Below are 14,651 nucleotides of genomic sequence, written 5' to 3'. Positions count from 1 at the left end.
AACTTTTTATACTATCTTATGTATATTATATATTTTCTTATAGATCATCAGATTGATTTTTAATTTTTTTTTAAATATAGGTAAATAACCTTTATTTCATATTAATATATATTTTATAAATGTCTAATAATTTTGAATACTTAATCTGTAAATTTTGATGACCAATAAAATGATTTAGTAGTTTTTTAAGTTTGAAGCCATGACTTATTTTAAATATTATTTTTTTGGTATTTATTATTTTGTAAATAATTATTTGTTAAAAAATATAAAATCTGTAGTAGATTTTAGTATGAACGATTTCAAGTTTAGTTACAGATATATTAGTCATTGGTAAATTTATAAAATTTATAACCTAGGAATATTGTTTTTATGTTACAGTAGAAACATATTATCACTATTCTTAAGCTTAAGAAAGGTGTTGGAATAGTGAAGAAATTTTAGAATGTTTTTTCAAAATTGTGAAAATTGTCAATGCTTTAGCTGGTAATGTTTTAACTTAAATTGATCTTTACACAAATTCATTTAATATAATATTATAAATAAATGATGGACAGGTAACAGTATATTGATAGATTAAAGGTAAAAAAAATGTAATATGTGATGCGATTTACCGAGTGTAATCAAAAGCTGTAAACAATTTATTAAATTCATAATTTTTATCTTATAATTTTGTAATTAGAATATATTTAAGCTTATTTCTTTTATATTGACATATATGATTTTTTAAAAAATTCAACACTTTTAAACTTAATTTGTACATTAAATTGTACTATATTTTAATATTTAATTAAATATAACATGTTAATTTTCAATAAATTAACCTAGATATTTAGTTAATTTATTCTATGTAATTTTTAGTCATTTTAAACTGATTTTAAACTTTTCTCTTTGAGAAATTGATTTTAACTTTATTTTGACATAATTATTTTTTGAAAGTTACATTTAAGACATTTATGTTAGTGAAACTTCGATGTTTTAGTTTACAAAAAAAAAAATTCTAAATATCAAGATTTTTATGTTTAGTTTTATGTTAATTTTAATTTTGTTTGGAAGATATGGAAGCTCTAATGTTTTAAAATGCAATTACAATGCTGACTAAAGATAATCAATTTTTTTAAAAAAATTTAAATTGTGTGTAATGATCTCAACATACTAAAGAGTAATTTAATTTGTATCGAGAGAATTGCATTTGGAGAAGCAAACACCTCGTAGTCTTATATTTATTTTATTATTTCGTCTTGTAGTAGTCTTATATTTAAAAAGGAAGAAATATGGTCAACCCTATTATATGCAGTTCCTTACATCACACGTATTACTTTTAGTTTTTAATTTTTTACGGTTTTTTTAATATTTTGAATGAAGTGAGGGGCTGTATATACATTATACATATATGAAACTCAGTGATTGAATGAATGACTGGGGAGTAATATAACCATGAGTTAACTTAAACTGAAGAAAACATAGCAGAGTAGATAAAAAGTCCAATGATGATGCGTAAGCGATGCTAATGTGGCCACATATTGCATCCTCTTAGCCTAAGCGATGCATGCCTTCTTGGTGAACTTGGAAGATGATGTGCCCTGAGAGTTTTTTGGTGATAGGCCAAATTGAACTTGTTTCATCTAATGCATATCATCTTCACGGCCATGGTTGCCCTCCTGTTAAAACAAACATGCATTAATATGTTTCTAGCACTAAAGAGTGGAATTAAATGTAGCTATAAACATACATCACAACAAAGTCAGGGTGGGCAAGACGTTCACCCTTTTCCAGGATGTGTGAAACAGTGAATGTTTAATGTTTAGCACCGAAATTGTAGTCGAAAACTTATACCTGGAATGTGTAAACTGAGGGAGCCGACTATCTTTTGGGTTCTCTCCATCTTCAGCCTATAAGACCAATATTTTCAATCGAGAGTATGAAACATAAGAGTAGCAATCTGGTTGATTACTGAAAAAATTCTAAATATCAAGATTTAAGTTTAAGTTTAGTTTTATGTTAATTTTCATTTTGTTTGGAAGATATGGAAGCTCTAATGTTTTAAAATGCAATTACAATGCTGACTAAAGATAATCATTTTTTTAATTTTAAATTGTGTGTAATGATCTCAACATACTAAAGAATAATTTAATTTGTATCGAGAGAATTGCACTTGGAGAAGCAAACACCTCGTAATCTTATATTTATTTTATTATTTCGTCTTGTAGTAGTCTTATATTTAAAAAAGAAGAAATATGGTCAACCCTATTATATGCAGTTCCTTACATCACACGTGTTACTTTTAGTTTTTAATTTTTTCAGTTTTTTAATATTTTGAATGAATTGAGGGGCTGTATATACATTATACATATATGAAACTCAGTGATTGAATGAATGACTGGGGAGTAATATAACCATGAGTTAACTTAAACTGAAGAAAACATAGCAGAGTAGATAAAAAGTCCAATGATGATGCGTAAGCGATGCTAATGTGGCCACATATTGCATCCTCTTAGCCTAAGCGATGTGTGCCTTCTTGGTGAACTTGGAAGATGATGTGCCCTGAGAGTTTTTGGTGATAAGCCAAATTGAACTTGTTTCATCTAAGGCATATCATCTTCACGGCCATGGTTGCCCTCCTGTTAAAACAAACATGCGTTAATATGTTTCTAGCACTAAAGAGTGGAATTAAATGTAGCTATAAACTTACATCACAACAAAGTCAGGGTGGGCAAGACGTTCACCCTTTTCCAGGATGTGTGAGACAGTGAATGTTTAATGTTTAGCACCAAAATTGTAGTCGAAAACTTTGACCTGGAATGTGTAAACTGAGGGAGCCGACTATCTTTTGGGTTCTCTCCATCTTCAGCCTATAAGACCAATGTTTTCAATCGAGAGTATGAAACATAAGAGTAGCAATCTGGTTGATTACTGAGAAGATATAGAGAGAGAGAGAGAGAGAGAGAGAGAGAGAGAGAGAGAGGAGAGAGAGAGAGAGAGAGAGAGAGAGGAGAGAGAGGGAGAGAGAGAGAGAGAGAGGGAGAGAGAGAGAGAGAGAGGGAGAGAGAAGAGGGAGGAGAGAGAGAGAGAGAGAGAGAGGGAGAGAGAGAGAGGGAGGAGAGAGAGAGAGGGAGAGAGAAGAGAGAGAGAGAGGGAGAGAGGGAGAGAGAGGGAGAGAGGTACCAGTTAGAGGACAAGCCTCAGAGGGAGAGAGAGAGAGAGGAGAGGGAGAGGGAGAGGGGGAGGGGAGGGGGGGGGGGAGGGGGAGGGGGAGAGGGGGAGAGAGGGGGAGGGGGGAGGGGGGGAGGAGGGGGAAGAGGGGAGAGAGAGGGAGAGAGGGGGAGAGAGGGAGAGAGAGGGAGAGAGAGGGGGAGGGGGAGGGGGGAGGGAAGGGGGGGGAGGGGAGGGGGGAGGGGAGGGGAGGGAGGGGGAGGGGGAGGGGGAGGGGGAGGGGGAGGGGGGGGGAGGGGGGGGAGGGGGAGGGGGAGGGAGAGGGAGAGGGAGAGGGAGAGGGAGAGGGAGAGGGAGAGAGAGAGAGAGAGAGAGAGAAGAGAGAGAGAGAGAGAGAGAGGGTACCAGTAGAGGACAAGCCTCAGAGGCTCGAATGTTAGTTTTGTCATCTCACCATCGAGACCAACAAATACAGCTTCGCCTGTCTCATCCAAAAACAGTCTTCATAATAGACCCTAATGTCAAATCAGACGAACTTAAATAGCTAAAAGAGATTAAAAAAATGTTTGACAATATAGTAGATATACATACCAGCAATAGCTTTATTCTGGGCAGCGACAGAATCCATGGTTGACCCAGCCTCTCGCTGCTCAAGAGTCTCACCAACACAAGCAATTACTTTCAAAACCTTGAGTAAGTGAAAACGCAACCTTCTGTGACAAAATACAAATGCAGAATATACGTTATACCTGATTTAAGGTGCACATGTAAGGTAGCAGTCTGCGTCATCTTCATTGTGAAGGTCGTTCTTGTTCATTAACAGCTCTGAAGACATCGAATTCACTCTCCAAATCAAGCATCTCTGTGTAATATCTTGTTTTCATCTCTACCATCTTCTCCTGCTTTCTATCGGATTCTCCCCCTCCAAAAATTATTTCATCTCTCTCTCTCTCTCTCTCTCTCTTGAAACTCTATGAAGTTGGAGACCTCCTCAGCCCTAAAGAAGAATCAAACCAGAAGAGTTTAGTTACTCTTGTGTTTCACCAGAAACGCAGGATTTTCTGTATGTATGCATACCTGTTGCGCAAATCAACAACTTTATCTCCTACTTCAGCCTTGTTTTACCTATTAATCATAAAAAATACATTAAAAACATTCAGATAGACTAACAGAACTTTAAATCAAGACTTCAAACATATATCAACGAATTTGTAAGGGAGAACCTTGAAACTGTTGATTGCAAGCATCGAGATCTTGCTTGGTTGCATGGGAGCCATGTAGTTGGCGAATCAGGTGAAGAACATATAAGCTGAAGAAGGTATATATAGGGTTCTGCGGTGAGATATATTAGCAAGAGAAGATCCAGCTTTCCAAGAAGAGAAACAAAGGATAACATCTCTAATAAATATATGAGTAAAGTTCGGAATCGAATGAGCAAGAGTGGGTTGTAATAGTTACAGAGGAAGGCGACTTGCAGAGATTAGAAACGGTGACGGTGAATTGGAAGAGTCGGAGTCAAGGCGAGGAAAATTCTGTTTGGAAAAAAGAGATGGGCTTGATAAAAAAAAAAGGAAAAAGAGATGGGCTGTTGTTCTATGAGGGCCACTTTCGGATTTGTTTCAGCCCATATACTTTGTCGACAAAACAAATAATGTGACATGGAAGAATGAAACTATGTGATTGGTCTGAATTTTCAGTCAGACGTGGACAGGCTCTCTGAGTAGGATATTGCTCTTTTACTACTTGTTGATAAATAGATAGATAATTGCATTTTTTAAATTAAAAAAAAATCATGTCAACTTAACGAAATCACTCGCTGCGCGAAGCGTGGTCCTATCCTGGTAATATATGCATAGATATTTTTCACATTTTTCAGTCAGACGTGGACAGGCTCTCTGAGTAGGATATTGCTCTTTTACTACTTGTTGATAAATAGATAGATAATTGCATTTTTTAAATTAAAAAAAAATCATGTCAACTTAACGAAATCACATGAAACTATAAATATTTTTCACATTTATATAATTTGGAAAGAAAAAATTATCTACAATTTTAAAACGCGGATTAAAATCTAGTAATATATATTTAAGTCTTTACAAGCGTGCGGAAAAGGCGAACCGTCACGTCCACCTAATTAAAATAGTGTTGAATTTAGTTAAGGCCTAATTAGGTGAATATACCAAAAAAATTGATATTTGCAGAACCATGCAGTGATTTATTGAATTTGCAGATTTGGGTAACAGATCAGGGTGAAATGTCGAGCTTCTCCTTGCAGTCCACTGATACAGCTACTAAGAAGGGGGACAAATATTATAGGCAAAATTTTTGTGTCAGAATAATGGACAGATGGAGCAAACCGGAGGAGTGATGCACGGACCTAATGGAGCTTGGTTGTGTAACTATTGAAACTTGGACATGTGACTACTAGCGACCATGGCAAGATGAAGAAAATCATGGAATGTTATTTGCCGTATTGTCCGCGGCGACTCAACTCAACTCGTCTAGTGAAACTAAATCCAAATTATTTCAAATTTAGTTTAGATTTATAAATTTTAAACAAAATGAAAAGAAACATATGGAAAAAGTGAAAAATCTGGGAAAATCATAAATAGCCATTTTTGAACCAAAAAGTTGCAGGCCATGAAGAAGAAGATGGTAATAAAATTACCTTTCTGCCATTGTAGCTAATGTATATTGGTAACTAGATATTTATATATGAATCCAGATATGTAACCACTTATATATTTAGGAATTATTTTAGCAGAATATCTAGATGTATTATTCAATAAAAAAACCGAATATTTTTACTTTCAAAACTTAACCGGATTATTTGAAAAAATAAAATAAATTTGTTATAATTCTGTTTATAACGATAATAGTCAGTAACCATGTAACCAGACATATTTATAAGATTAAATAATTCTCTAACGAGTTAAAACTTAAACTCTAAACTCTAAATTCTAAGCTTTAAATTCAAAACCCTAACACTAAACACTAAACCATAAACTCTTTGGTTAACCCTAAACCCAAAGATTAATCTAAAACCAATGATTAGCCTTAAGCCCAAAGATTCCTTAAACCCTAGGGTTTATAGTTTAGATTATGTGTTAAAAAAATTAAATTGACTCAAAATTGTATTCAACACTTTGGCTAACACAACTATGAACTATATCGATAGAATATGAATACAATAAATAAAAACTATATATCCGGTTTACTGAACTAATAACAGGCTTCAATTGAATTTATATATCGGTGCAAACTGGTGCGTACATCTATCTATCTATACTATTAAAAAGCAAGTAGTGCTTCAAATTTAAATAAATTTATAATTAATTCAGAAACAAGATAAATAAATAAAAGAGTTATGTAGATCTGTCTCGGTGCCTAGATATGGGCTGTAATAGGGGCAAAAGTATATTTATGAAATATGTACAGTATGATAGCCATTCACCTAATTAAATTATTTTCTATGGTCGGTCACCCGTCGCAAATTCCCTTTAATTAACAAAAAAAAAAGTTTACGATTTCCATTAGACCCAGAGTGTTGTGACTTTTGAGAGCCCTTTTTCATCTCTTGTGCAACCAACCTATCGACAGTTTCACCTTCTGGGTAACAGGGATTCTTCCCATGGCGTTCGAAGCATTTCCTCCTTTAATCGCTGCTCAGCTTCACTACTTACTCAACCACTCTCCCGATTCCATCAAGGTAAACATCATCACTTATTCCACTAGATTCATCTTCCAATCCTCTCTTCTCTATTTGGAAAATTAGGGTTCCTAAACTTTAAAAAGATAAATTTCTTTCAACTGATTTGTAGATCGAAAATGTGCGGTCGGGTAACAGGTTCAATCCCAGAATCCTCGATCGTTTTACTTTGGTCATACCGTATTGTCTGGACACGATCAAATGTAAGTGTTTTCTCCTTCTGAATTGCAAAGGTTTTCTCTGTAATTACACAACGTTTTCGTGTCCCTTTTTTTGTGGCAGGGGATGTTATTTACAATTCAGAGTATCCAGCAGCTCCTCCTGATTTCATATTTGGGCCAGACGATGAGGATTTTATGCCTTGTAGCAGCAGCACTGTTGATTCATTACTAGACAAGGCTTTGTCTGAGTGGAACAACCAGGACTCGACACTCCTACTTGTTCTCATTCAAGGATTGAGGTTGTTTCATTAAAACCTCTCTCCGCATGTTTTTTTTCTTCTTCTTTTTCTTTCTATATACCCATGATTCGATGAACTTTGAGTAGAACTCTCACCAAGTTGTTTTCTCTACAGGGATCAATATGTGGCCTACCAACGAAAGCGAGTGGGTCAAGTTGATGATGATCGTGTCAAGTTTGAAATTAGCACGGTTATAACTCGCAAGGTATTATGCAAGTCATTAGTTTTAAATTAGGTATCATAATCTTTTTTTTTTCTGTCTTCCACTTGCATCTACACCTTCATAGAGATACGTTGCTCAGGTCATGTTAAACAAATAGGCTTGGATCAGTTATGCCTCTAGGTGGGTTGAAAAGTAATTTTGTTTCGATTTAGAATTTGTTTTGGGCGGAAAAACATTTTGGATTAATCATCTCATTAGTTCTCAATGTTGATGGTCTTTTTGTTTTCATTTTCCAGGGAATTGAAATGCAAATGACTTCAGGAGCTGACAAGGTATTTATACATGTCAAGATTCTTGATCGTACTTGGCGAAGACAGCGCATGTGACTTTCCATTACCTTTAATGTAGCCAGAGGAAGTCAAGTTTGCAGTACCTCTTGTGATGGATATGAGCATAAACAAACTTCTTGTTGGGTGCCCCTGGAAGAATGAGCAGAAAATTTATCTTCAGGTCTCGTTATCCCATTCTTCACATCTGTTAGCATCTTGTTGACAAACTTAGTTGTGAATGCAGGTGGTATACCCGATTCTTCGAAAGTATGAATCAGCACCTTCGTCACCTCGTCTGAAATTAGTATCATCTTCTGATTTAAAAGCGCTTTTCTCTGTTGAGGATGTTAAACTTCCTCCATGGATGGATGGGATGTAAGTTACACCTGTACAAAAATTCAGTCTACCTGCATACCATGCATTTATTGATCTCTAAACTGAAAACCCTGTGCTTTTTCTAATTTGAAGGTGCTTAGCTGAATATCTTCCCCATCTCGAAGAAACCCTTGAGAGACAAGTCAGTTCCTACTAAATCTTCTTCAAATAAAAATATATGTATAATTTGTTGGTATCAAGGTCTTATCAAGCTTTACTTCCTAGATCCTGGAAGCTGTTTCTGCAATTGCTTTAAGGAGGAGTTTTGTTGAGGCATTGACTCTTTTTCTTGGAAGACCTCTTGAAGCGGATCCTGTAAGTATTTCTTGGCTTATCTTTAAATTGGTTTTGGAGGTTCTCAGATTTTCTTCTTATTATTGGTTTTCTTGCTTAGACCTTTTGCCGTAAGGCATCTTTCCTTGCTGCCTCGGGACCATTTCCATTCGTGGTAAGTCTATCACTCAGGGCTTCAATATTTATAAAAAAAGCTTGTCTTCTAGAGAATTCTCAGTTCCACAATAAATACGAAGTCAGCACTGGATTTTGGCGTTTGATGTAGGTTCACTTCTTCTTTCCAACTCAATTTCCAAAGCAGCAACCAGCTCTAATGCTCCAAAGTTGCCAGGTATGAAAAAACAGTATGGAAACGAGCCAAACATAAGTCGTTGTTGGGTTTCTTTTTTTTTTAGGTATAATGAATGGATAAGTTTTTAATATGCAGCATTTAAACCAATTGAGCGAGCCGGTAAAATTAAACCTCCTCACCGACTACCCATGGAGTCCTAGGTGGGAAGTGGGGCGCATGGCTGAACGATTGTGGTGAGTCTCGCTTAGATATCACATTAACTGATTCTCCTTGTTAACATTGAAATCCTTTTTACTTTATGCAGTGACTTCCTAACCGATGAAGCTGTCAACTTCAAAAAATACTGTAACGAAGCTCTGCTCCAACATTAGAGTCTCTAAACTGAGCTCCTTTTTTCTCTTAGAATGTTATGTTATATTTCTCCTGTTATGTTAAGTTTAGTGGAATCCTTTTTGTACTTTCATGAAAATATTGAATGACAACTGAAACCGTTTCTTCTCAATTTAAACATTTTTTTCCTGCCTCGCTCCAACTCGGGTTTTCTTTAAAAGAGTCATAATAATTGTGAGTTCAATGAATCAAACAAGCAATAATCTCCAGTTCTATCTGTTCACTAAATCTCTAAACCAATTCTTGCTGCAAATAGTTATTTAGCTTGCAAGGATTTAATTCAAGTGTTGATTAATCTTAATAAACTACATAGAATAATAAGAGCAAGAAACGCTGAAATTCCAACCAATCTCTGAATGAGTCAATAATCTTCTCTACAAAATCACTCTAGCGTAAAAAAAACGTACCCTTAGTGTTTTTTATTTGTTTCAATTCGGATTACCTATTTGAATTCCCTGAATGTAATGCTTTATCTATCTGCTTCTCAATCTATCTATTTACTACTTTGTTTTATTGTTTTCTGTAGTCTGGGTTAGTTTATCTTGAAACCATAAATCTGTTGTGTTTTTCCATTTGATCCTTAAGTATGACTGTAAAGCTTTTATGTGAAAAAGTAGTTAAAAATTAATCTGAGCATATCCGAATATTATATTTTATTTCAGCTTTTCTTCAATTTATTCGACGTATTTTTATCATTCAATTTGAACTCATACTTCTTCCAGATTTATTTTATTTAGGGTCCGACTAGTTCAAACGCAGTGGTTGCAATTGCGGGAGTTTGCGGATGCAGATGATTGTGGTTTCAAGCATTATTTAACATTTTGTATGACTGGTACAATATTTAAAATTTGTTGCGTTTGCAGCATATTTGTGACTGGTTGATTATGAGATATTTAAGCGGTTTAATAATAAATTACTAATATAAACATACTATAACATTATAAACATATAAAACATACTATTGTGATAAAATATAGTAATTATTAATAATAATATTTTGTTTATTTATTTATTTTTTATTAGTTTAAAGTTATAATTTTAGTAATTTGTTTTTGAAGATTTATTAAAACTTTAAAAATAATATTTTGTTTTGTTTTATATGTGTATATCTTTATATTTGTATGTATATTAAGTTTTAGAAATTCTAATGAATAGCTGGTTTAAATTTTTTTATAAAAACATTTATGATACTGTTTTTGAATTTAAATTAATATATAGAATGTGCATATGTTTTTATTTATAATATTTCCATTTTTTATTATTTAATTTTTAATTTAAAATTATAAAACATTAATTTTATATTTATTTATCCAACCGCAAATGCTATCTGGAATCAGCTTTTGATTTTAAGAAGTTCGAAATGGTTTGAAACGATTTATAACAGTTTATATGATTATTTTGAAACGTTGTCAATCGATACAACCCACAAAAGCTGCGTTTGTGGGTGGTAGCGGAAAACCAATCAAACCCTTAGTTGATGATCGGTTAATGCTGCACACATCATTATTATACATGCAGCACTAATTTAATAGCATTCAGGAAGCATTCATACTGAGATTAACTATTTTATTTACTTTTTTATTTCTGCAGCTTTGCTTTCAATTTAGGGCTGTGCAACAGTTTTAGAGAGAAATATATCTACATCATAGTTTTATTGGCTTTCAAATTAAAGGCTTGATTTGTTAAGGTTGTAACTTTTAGTTTTTTGCTGTAGAATTTTAGCTATATAATTTTTTGCTTTGACTTATAATTTTTCTTTTGATTTTAAAAAAGAAAATATGATTCGTAAACATTATTAGATGATATAAAACTCATAGACGTGTTGAAACGTTCTAGAGCATTGATTTTATGCTGTGGAAAAACTAATATCTACAGAAAAAGAAATAGAAAAAGGAACTAGGCTGTAGGTTTTTAAAAAGTTAAGACAAGCTGGTAGAGAGAGAGAAAGCGCCGAAGAAAAGAAAAAAGTAGATCTAAGTTTAGGTCCGGCGTACGGACGGCGCGTGAGCGAGCGTACTGTCGCCGGAGCCTTTCTTCGCCATTCAGTTTGTTTGTCCTCTGCTTCTTCTTCGATTCCACTCTTCTATCGCCTTGTCTGAGCTCTGGTCCGGTTTCCATCCTCCGTCGTTTAGCTCGTTAGGTTAGACGATGTCACCGGTGGCTTGGCTGCTGGAGTCAAGGTGCGGTAGTGTGGAGGGTTCTCATGTGGTAAAGTCGGTTTGTTAGGTTTCCAGAGAAGATCTATCTTGCGGTTCAGTTTTCATCTCAGGGATTGTGGTGTGTCTCCTCGCTCTGGTGCGGTGGTTGTGTTGCCGTGTGGCCTTGGTGGTTCAGGGGGTGTTAGAGGTCGGACCTGCGGTTGATGGTGGGTTCTTCTTTTGTCGCCCTCTCTTAGATTCTGATCTAAGTAGCCTTCTTTTGTCATTTTTCTTGGAGGTTCACCATCTCTCCTTAGTCTCCTCAGTTGGTATTAGTGTTTGGCTTTCTGGTTTTTGACTTCAGAAACGGTGTAAGCGGTGGAGCGTTAATGGTGCGCCTGTGTGTGGTTGGTGTCGGAGTATGTGGTTAGCAGATGAGGTCTAACACCTTTGTGAAGATTCAAGCTTGTTGCGCTGTTCTCTCCTAGTTTTGGAGCCCTTCTCCTGGCCTTTGAATAAGTGTCCTTTCCGGATGGTTTTGTGCGTCTCTTGTCCTTGTCCTTCATCGGGGGGCAGTGAGGACAAATCCGCACATGTCCATACTATAGATCTACTCGGATTAAATTCTTAATGAATCTAGATGATTGGCCATAGATCCGAACCATTAGTCAAAGACTTGGGGACACAACGGATATCCGAAATATTTGTCCAAGACTTGGGGACACAAACGGATTGACATACATATTAAAGTATAAGCATCAGGCCATTAAAGTAAAGCATAGATATTCCCATCTCAATGTGATTACGGATCATAATCCAGACGCCATATTTGAGATATTTGGATAAATCCACCACAAATTTATGGCCATATGAAATGGATCCTTAGAAGAGGATGAGGATGGGAATATATGTTGGATAGAAATGTTTTCTCCTACGATTTTAAAAGAATCTTGAACCAAACATGGGTGATCTAATTAGTGGCGAAGAACACAGATTGCAAGAGATATGTAAATCTGATTATCCAACATTTAAAGGAGAAAGTTATAAGCTGGTTAAAGAGTTAAAGTGTATAAGAGAAATGGAATGGTATTTACCACCATAGTCTTGGCAAGATCCTCGGACTAGATAATATGATCTAAGACGTCCAAAGAAAGAAAGAGTTTATTCAAAGCTAGCTAATTGAATGCCAGATAGATTAGACCCAAAAAGAAAAGAAAAGAATGACTAAGACATGAAACCAGCTTGCACTAACGATTTTGATGTCCTAGAGAGACACAATCAAGTTGCTACAGAGTCTATACAAGATAGACCAATAAGTTCCAAATGATATAGAATCATCGGATAAGAAAGGTGCATAGAATGATCCGAGTTTTGAGGAAACCATCCAGACATAAACAATGGCCGGACAAGGTACCAGTAAATGGGTTTGGGACGCCAAACTCTATCAGTACTAATGGTTATGAAAGCTATAAGGTTGCAACCGATTATGTTATGTCTGGAAGTGTATGGAACATATAAATGTCGACATATAAGATGATATAAGAAAGCGCGTAAAAGGTAGCACTTGCACTTGAACATATGAATATATGCGAGGATCATGAACCCACGAAATCCGGTCATGCCATTAGGTATATAATTTCGTGGTCAACCATGCTGGTTACCTAGGCCTTGTGCCTTTATCACTCATACTGATTCTTGGCATAGTCTAGATCAGTAGTATATAGTCATAACCTCTTTCTCTTATGCCTTAGGCGATTTTTCTTTCAAAATCTGTAGGAACTTTTGTTTCCTTTGTTTGCCCATTGGTCCAATGTGGAAACCATTCACACTTGAGTTGATCATACTGATCTTTGAAGTTTTATAACTCAATGGGACTTCTCTTTGGGTGATATAAAATCGTGGCATTTATAGGCAAATGCCTTGGCCGAGGTTTGACTACTCTTTTATCAAGTCATTTCTAACTTTCATTTCTAAGATGAAATGATGGGATTTTATAAATAAAACATAAAGTAATTCATTTCATATAAATAGAATCAGGAAATGACAATTCATAAATAAAACACCAAATCATAATTATAATAAGATTGAAAGTGAAACAAATCAAACACCAAAATAAAACATCATGACGTCGAAATCCATTTTCTTAGTCAATAGACAAGCCGGCCATTCCATTCATCATTTTGGACATGGCGTACTTGGATTGTTCATGACGTTTCATCTCAGCTTGTAATAGGCATGAAAGTAGATCATTATAGGTGGTGAAACATTTTTCCCTATAAATATACTGTAATAACAGATCCTTGGGATTGGCTATGGTGAAGGTCTTTTCCAGTAAATCCTCCTCAGTTATCACTTCACCACATAGTCTCAATTTGTGGATAATTTTGGACAAATCCACGTCATATGCCTCCGCAGACTCAAAGTCTCGGTATCTGAGACTATTCCATTCATGCATGACCTTTGGTAACAACACTAATGTGTATCTGGACTTTGATTATGTCCAAAGGTCACGAGGATTCTCAATATTCTGATACTGATTCCTCAGATCCTCAATGAGATGATGGCGCATAATGGTTATGGCCCTATACTTTTCACTTTCAGTCGCATAGTTTCCTTGAATTATACTTTTACCAAGTCCTCTTGAATTCAGGATAACTGAAGTGTTCATTGCCCATTTAACCAATTATCTCCAGAGAGATTTAGAGCATCATAATCCAAGTTGGATATTTTTTGACATCTGAATTCAATCAATCAATTTCGAGATTTAGATTGCAATCAATATCAATACATATAGTTCCTTAGGTCACACGGTCATACTAGGAAACAATGCCACACGGCCACAATGCAATCAATTAATCAAGCTTTGGCTTTGAAATACTTTTAGAAATCATATATATACTTTTAGAAATTTTTAATACTTGATATATGTCACGCGGACTACTAACAAAATTTCTAACAAGTATATGATGCAAAATATATGATCAGGATTATAATGCAGTTCCGGTCACACGACCAAACAAGATGATGCATTCAAGTCATACGGCTTCAGGATGATTTAAAAAAAATAAGAACCAATCCTAACAATTTTAATGATCCTCATGAATGAATATAAGCCACACGGCTTTAATAAGGTGAACAATCCTGATTCGAATGCAATAAATTTATAAATCAAACAATTAGATCAATCAATCTATTCGACCAGGGTGCGAGAAAAATCACAAAAGTATCAAAGAATACAAAACAGGTGATTTTAGGTCATAAGGGTTTTATGAGTATCACACAGGTTCAAGAGGGTACGAACCGGGGACGAGATAGGTTCGATTGGGGTCAGTCACGAACCCGGTTCATCTC

At 35.2% G+C, this 14,651-nt stretch overlaps 1 protein-coding gene and 1 long non-coding RNA gene across 5 annotated transcripts; one reads left to right on the top strand and one right to left on the bottom strand.

Annotated features, from left to right (window-relative positions):
- Positions 1-1,394: 1,394 nt before the first annotated feature.
- LOC108852006 (uncharacterized) lies at positions 1,395-4,696 on the bottom strand. Of its 4 annotated transcripts, none has more exons than XR_008944343.1 (8): positions 4,374-4,696; positions 4,228-4,275; positions 3,900-4,147; positions 3,742-3,828; positions 3,556-3,665; positions 2,690-2,849; positions 1,730-2,618; positions 1,395-1,658 (listed from the first exon to the last, which is right to left on the bottom strand). It is a non-coding gene; the product is annotated as an uncharacterized LOC108852006 (long non-coding RNA). The 4 variants fall into 4 exon arrangements; XR_008944344.1 differs by having other exon boundaries at positions 3,742-3,796; XR_008944341.1 differs by having other exon boundaries at positions 3,742-3,808; positions 4,374-4,694.
- A 1,940-nt stretch (positions 4,697-6,636) lies between these two features.
- LOC108849584 (uncharacterized) lies at positions 6,637-9,274 on the top strand. The gene is made up of 13 exons (XM_018623146.2): positions 6,637-6,859; positions 6,972-7,062; positions 7,142-7,319; positions 7,434-7,524; positions 7,779-7,814; positions 7,891-7,992; positions 8,056-8,186; positions 8,280-8,328; positions 8,412-8,501; positions 8,581-8,634; positions 8,746-8,811; positions 8,908-9,005; positions 9,077-9,274. The coding sequence occupies exons 1-13, from the start codon at positions 6,782-6,784 to the stop codon at positions 9,141-9,143; spliced, it is 1,131 nt and encodes a 376-aa protein (XP_018478648.1). The 5' UTR covers positions 6,637-6,781; the 3' UTR covers positions 9,144-9,274.
- Positions 9,275-14,651: the final 5,377 nt, after the last annotated feature.

The sequence above is a fragment of the Raphanus sativus genome, chromosome 4 (assembly GCF_000801105.2).
Source record: "Raphanus sativus cultivar WK10039 chromosome 4, ASM80110v3, whole genome shotgun sequence".
NCBI classification, from domain to species: Eukaryota; Viridiplantae; Streptophyta; class Magnoliopsida; order Brassicales; family Brassicaceae; genus Raphanus; species Raphanus sativus.
Note: the sequence above shows the minus strand (reverse complement) of the source record. Positions and strands in the feature narration are given on the sequence as shown.